The 5,906-nt window shown below is 44.0% G+C and overlaps 1 protein-coding gene across 2 annotated transcripts; it reads right to left on the bottom strand.

The window, feature by feature from the left end:
• Positions 1–1,321: 1,321 nt before the first annotated feature.
• Positions 1,322–5,906, bottom strand: asb6 (ankyrin repeat and SOCS box containing 6). Of its 2 annotated transcripts, none has more exons than XM_044027184.1 (7): positions 5,823–5,906; positions 4,683–4,835; positions 4,394–4,575; positions 3,990–4,096; positions 3,792–3,900; positions 3,610–3,696; positions 1,322–2,820 (listed from the first exon to the last, which is right to left on the bottom strand). In XM_044027184.1, exons 2-7 carry the CDS (start codon positions 4,793–4,795, stop codon positions 2,099–2,101), a joined length of 1,320 nt encoding a protein of 439 aa, XP_043883119.1. In that variant the 5' UTR covers positions 4,796–4,835; positions 5,823–5,906; the 3' UTR covers positions 1,322–2,098. The 2 variants fall into 2 exon arrangements, with proteins under 2 accessions (XP_043883119.1, XP_043883120.1); XM_044027185.1 differs by lacking the exon at positions 5,823–5,906 and adding an exon at positions 5,745–5,816.

The following is a 5,906-nucleotide window of genomic DNA, read 5'->3' as shown; positions in this document are numbered from 1 at the left end:
CATCAACGTTATCAAAAAAAAAAGAGTGCAACTATTCTCCAGGTCAGCACAGCAGCATTTTCTACTGTGAATGTATTTTTTATTTTTGAATTGTGTTAAATGTTAAAATGCCCTTGTACTGCATTGAATTCCTTCATTTATTTCTTTTTTATTTACAGAACACGGCATGAATAAGACTGTATTTTTAGTCTGTGGCGCGAGCGATGAGGAAAAAATGGTGTCAGGGACTAGTTTATTTATTTATTTATTTATTTAGACATTGCAGAGTTTTTTTTATTTTTTTTTACACAATTTAAACACAGAGGGGGCGTGAACTAAAGCAACAACATCGTGCGATCGTTTATGTCGGTTTTAAACGTGAAACTTCCAGCACATGAGGAACTTCTGCCCGACAAGGACGGGATTCTGAAGAAACTTAAGAGAAAGACTGCGAGAGAATGAGCAGGTGTGGTGGGAAAGACCCATGGGCTTCAGGGAGAGAATAGATCAATAACTAATTTCAGTACCAAGCTTCACTCGCACTGTTTTCCAATAAATGCTGGATGGAGAGCACTGGCTTAGCCCTCCCCCCCTCCTCTATCTCTTCTCTATCACTCTCTACGTGCAGGGATTGGACTCTCTGGAAGAAAGCTGGTTTTCTCTCTCCCCCCTCTCTCTTCCAGCGTTTGTTATTGTTAGTTTGGTGGATTATGTTCTTACATCGAGTGCCCTGTATGATTGTAATCCAACGTTGCCATTTCCATGTGTCCTGCCACTGTATCTTTAACGTTTTCCTCTCACTGCTCTGCCTCCTGCACCCCCTCTCCCTCCCTCTCCCTCTCCCTCTCTCTCATTTGACCAAGGCCAGTGTAGAGTTTTTGTCAAGCCTATGCAGGGAGATTCAGTCAGACAGGAGAGTGAAGCGTGTGTCATGCAGAGCTGCTGCTGCTGCTGCTGCTGCTGCTGAGGCTCTTCTCCTCAGAGGCTGTGACCTAGATAACCAAGAGGAGCTCGAGCGCCTGCAAGCCTTGGAGCCACTCCAGCTTCAGCAATGTCAGGAAGGGGTTAGTTGTGTAACACAATGTCCTATTTAGTTAGCTCAGCACACACACACACACATGATCGCAAACACACACATGATGTTCCCGTACCATCACAACATGCTTCTTGCAGGCCACTGTTTGTTTTACAGGATGTGCCGGGAAGAAAAGAGGAAAATTAACCTCACTTTAAACACAGGCACAGCAACAATGCTCGGTTAAAACTTTCCACACCAACAAAGCCACTGCAGCTACATCGTGTCACAGTGAAAAAAAGAAAAGAAAAAACATCGACCAGCACACGCTTTCTGCACATTTTTATTCCACTTTCTTTTAAGCATTCTCTCAACTGATGTTTGGTTTATGCACACACAACCCTGAGGGAAACGCACGGCACTAATTTTTACCCCCTTTAACAGATACGGGGCTCACAGTCAGTGCTGCACTGCCACTGTCTGGTCAATTGACAACAGTAATTGGCAAAAACATCTTTAAGATGCTATAAATGATCAGGACGCCGTTCCTGAAACACACGACTATTTTAATGGTCCAAAAAAAAAAAAGAAAAAAAAAAGAAAGCGAGAAGATTTCATTTCATCCCCAAAAAACATCACCATCACGTTGAGGAGATAAAATATAGATGGACTCTGCTGCGCTAGAACAACTTTAATAGGCTGCACTGAGAATAACTAAATCTCTGACCCTGGTGTCTGAGCCACTTTTGATATGCAGGAGCAACACTGCCATCTGGTGGCGTCCATTTTGTCCTGCAACTTCTTTTTTTTTTTTTACACATAATTGAGCGTGTGCATTCATTTTCTGTGAATTGAACGTACACTACACTTCAAAATACAATCGATTTATATGTTAAAAGTAAACATATACACATCTTGTGCCTGTACATTTGGCACCGACGACGCAAAAAGGAGAACGGAACATAGGCTTTGATGGTTTGTTAGGCTCAGATTAACATAACGTACATGTCCCCAGGCAATATATTCAAATGATATCACGCCTGTTTGGTTTTTCCATTCGAAATTATAGGAAGAACAAAAAAAAGAGCCAGTAGGTTTATGCCATCAGCGTTGGCTCTGCTGGGGCTTGAAGCAGTCCCAGCCAGGCTTTGGTGTATACTGAAGCTCAGGCAGCAGAAAGTCTTTCAGTCGGTCTGGTAATGGCAAGGCTTTCACTTTGTCATCCAGGGGCCACGGCTCGAGGTGGGACCTGATGAAAATCCTGCAAAGGCTTTGCAGCGGCGGAGGGCCGGCGTCATGCGCCACGGCGCGGCCGTGCAGGTCCGCGAGAGCCTGAGCGTAGGGGTGAGAGTCCCGGCCGGGCGCGGGGAGATCCACCCTGAGAGGCACGTGCAGCGTGGGGAAGTTCACCCTCGCCAAGTCGAGCAGCATCTCAGCCTGCTCCAGGAGCTCGGAGGCGTGACTCTGCTCAGAGCAGTGCCGCAGGGCCGTCTGCAGCCGCTGGAAAAGGAGGCTGTAGCCTGACCAGCAGGAGTTGCCGTGATGGGAGCAAACCAGAGACGCTCCGCTCTGGATCAACAGCACAGCCAAAGGAAAGAGGTGGTCAAAGTGCTCCAGGGTTGTGTGTGTCAGCGAGGGCTCAAAGTCTTCTTTCTTGCAGTAGCTGGGGTCCATCCCGTGAGTCAGCAACAGCCGCGCGGTTTTCACGCAGAAGTTGCCGATCTCGGCGGTGTCCTCCTCGCTGGCCTCCAGAGCCTCCTTCACCAGGAACACCAACGAGGACTCCACGGTGTCACCGTCTTCAGTGACGGCACCCGTGTCAGCTCCTGCAGGGGAGAGAGAGTCACTCAAGCTGAAATATTTGGGTAATACATCTAAATTAAATTTTTTTCGACATTGCAATTTGATTTGGGATATGCCAACAAGTGTGTTTTTCTGTACATTACCACCAACTAAACTCTCATGTAAAGTTCTTAAGTAAGAAATAGAACCATTTGGTATTTGTTGTTTGAAGCTTTTCAAACGACGCATTGCTGCTTCCTCCAGGAATCGAGTAGAAATACTGAGATAGGGAACATAAACAGGATTTGATATTTTCTATAATTCAGCTTAAAAATGTTCTCTGGCTTTCTGAATTAATTATGGTCTATTCATGTTTTGTTTCCCCAAACTGGGCTCTGGCAAAAAAAAAGAATTTAAAATTTCTGTGTACTGAATCTTCTGCAGACTGCAGTGAATGAAGGACCTCTGAAATCTGGAGGATACAGTTTGAAGATTTCTGGTCATCAGCATCTTGCAGGTAAGATTCTTCATAATATTCAGTCAATAACAGTGATGGCGTGTTTCCACTGGCTCGCCTCGGCACGGCACGGCACAGTTATTTTGCATTTCCACAACCTTTTTAGGTTTTTTCGGCCCTGTGCGGCTTGATTTCTGGGTCCAACGTCTCTTCCAGTGACCGCTCTCTGACCATTCAGTGGCCGGCAGTCTGGGGACAGTACCAGGTACTATGCCCGTGGAAACGCAACTTAACCGCGCCGAGGCGAGTTGAGTAGAGCCGGTGGAAACACGCCATAAAAGTGGACAAGAAGGGAAGTGAGTCTCATAGTCAGTACCTCTCTGAAGAAGAAGTTGGATGTTCTCCGTGTTGTGCACTATGAGGCCATCACTGCATGCCAACGCATGGAGCAGAGGTGTTTTTCCTTTGGAGTTGAAAAAGAAAGCAATCACTTTTCCGGAATGAATGAATGAATGACTGACTGACTGGATGATTTTTAGCCGAGCAACATAAATTCACCATATTTATCTCTTGCGTTAACGTCAGCGCCCAAGTCCAGCAACGTGCGCAGGCAGAGCAGTCGCTCCGGCTCTTCAGTGGCAAGATCCAGGGGACTGCTCTCATGGACCTAACGCCGAACGTTAAAAACACACACAGCGTTGGCGACAAACGGTTTAGTGAAAAGACGACACGGATCACTTATTTCATTTGCCTCACCCTGTCCCTCTTTTCGATGTCTGCTCCACGTCCGACCAGCAGCTTCACCATTTCTGGCTTGTTTCGCAAAACTGATATATGTAGGGGATTGTAGTAGGACACTGGGTCTGGAGAATGGAAACCAAAATTATAGAAGAGTCTTGATCATAAAAGATTCCAAAAGATAGTAATCTAATTAATTTCCAACTAATTCCCTTGAAAATAACTTTAACTATGTTATAACTGTGCTATTATCTCCTTTTCCAGCTTCCATCTTTTTGAATGATAATTTAGCCACGTGAGGCTATTTATTTGATCAAAGAAGGAATCAGACTACAAAAAGGCACAGATAAAACAAAAGTCGGAAATCCCTAACCGTTACAATTTACAAATAACTTAAGGCACGCCCCCATATCACTACTCACCTTCAAAGTTTAGAAAAGCTCCGTAGTGCAGAAGAATTTCAGCAGCGGGCACCAGTCCCTTCTCTGCCACCTTAAACAAAGCATAGCTGATGCCTTCAACAAACACCTCAGACTGAGACTCTCGCTCCAGAAGCGCCACCAGAGAACTACAGGGACCAGACGTGTCCTCCGGGCTTATGACTCTGCATTTATGTGTGGGGGAAAAAAGAAAAGAAAAGAAAACATTTATTACATCAATGACAAAAGAAAGATAATCATTCAAATAGCATTTGTGGGTTCAGCTTTTTACCCGTCCTCCTGACTGTCACTGTCTCCTTCCTCCAGCCCAAGAACACACATCACAGCATCCACCAGGGGCTGGTACTCGTAAATGATCCGTCGAAACCCATGCAGGAAAGGCATGGCTCCTCCGCTCCTCACAACAGTCGCTGCAAGTCAGACTCTGAAGCCACAGAGCAGGAACACAGGGTGGGTCAGGACCAGAGAGGATGACCGTCATTTTAGTGGCTCTTATCTCAGTTCAGCTCCCTTTAACCTTATCTCATGAGCTCAGGCAACACTGATAGACTAACCTGATTACTTCAGACACTTTTCATACATAATATTTACCCTTTGCTTTCTTAAATCTGTTTTTATTTGGCTTGTGGATTGTGGACAGAACGAGACACTTTTGAACATTTTACATCCAAACAAGTACTCGATTAATCGAGAAAATAATCAAGAGATGAATCGATTAAGAATATAATAGCTGTCGCTCTACATATAGTAAATTCACCAGTGGGCTAAGCCAGCTATCATTCTCAACATCAGGTGTGATGAGTGCATACAAACATAATGTATATATTGTTTACAACTGCATATTAAAAAGTGATCTCAGACAGAAAATAATTCACCCGTTTCTCCAAATGTAATTAGCATCAGATCATTCAACCACATAAGACTATAATAAAAGCAATGATGTCATGATTCGAACCCTAAATTTAACAGATATTATTATATCTGTTAAATTGTTAAATTATTGTTATAGACGAATGATAACACCGTAAACTTTCTATTATCTCGTGATAATACCTCTCATGAGAGGTAAACATAAAGAAAACCGCCGAAACTTTGACGCTAACAGGCTAACACGATCACTTTGTGTCGCTTTACAAGATTTAATATAATCAATCCTCCATCTCTGCTCACATGACGGCTTTATTCCCTGAGAATTTAACGTTTATTTCTTGCTTTTTTACGCTTTAACTCACAACTGGGGGTTTTTTTTACCCCCAAGAAATGAGTTAAATCGTTGGCTAGCGGTGCTAGCATCGTTAGCTAGATTACCTATAGCTACTATTATCTGACTTACCGATGTTGTAGTATTAGGAGGATTGTTGTCAGAGAGAACTTTAACACGTTAAGTTAATAGAAAGTGACATTAACTCACGTCTGTTTCGTTTTCTTCTAAACAGGAAGCTGCACACACACAGCGCCCACATCAGTCCGCCGGTGTTTACGTTCCCCTTAAAAG

Source organism: Solea senegalensis, linkage group LG5 (assembly GCF_019176455.1).
Source record: "Solea senegalensis isolate Sse05_10M linkage group LG5, IFAPA_SoseM_1, whole genome shotgun sequence".
Taxonomy (NCBI): domain Eukaryota; kingdom Metazoa; phylum Chordata; class Actinopteri; order Pleuronectiformes; family Soleidae; genus Solea; species Solea senegalensis.
This window is presented reverse-complemented; position numbering and strand designations above follow the sequence as displayed.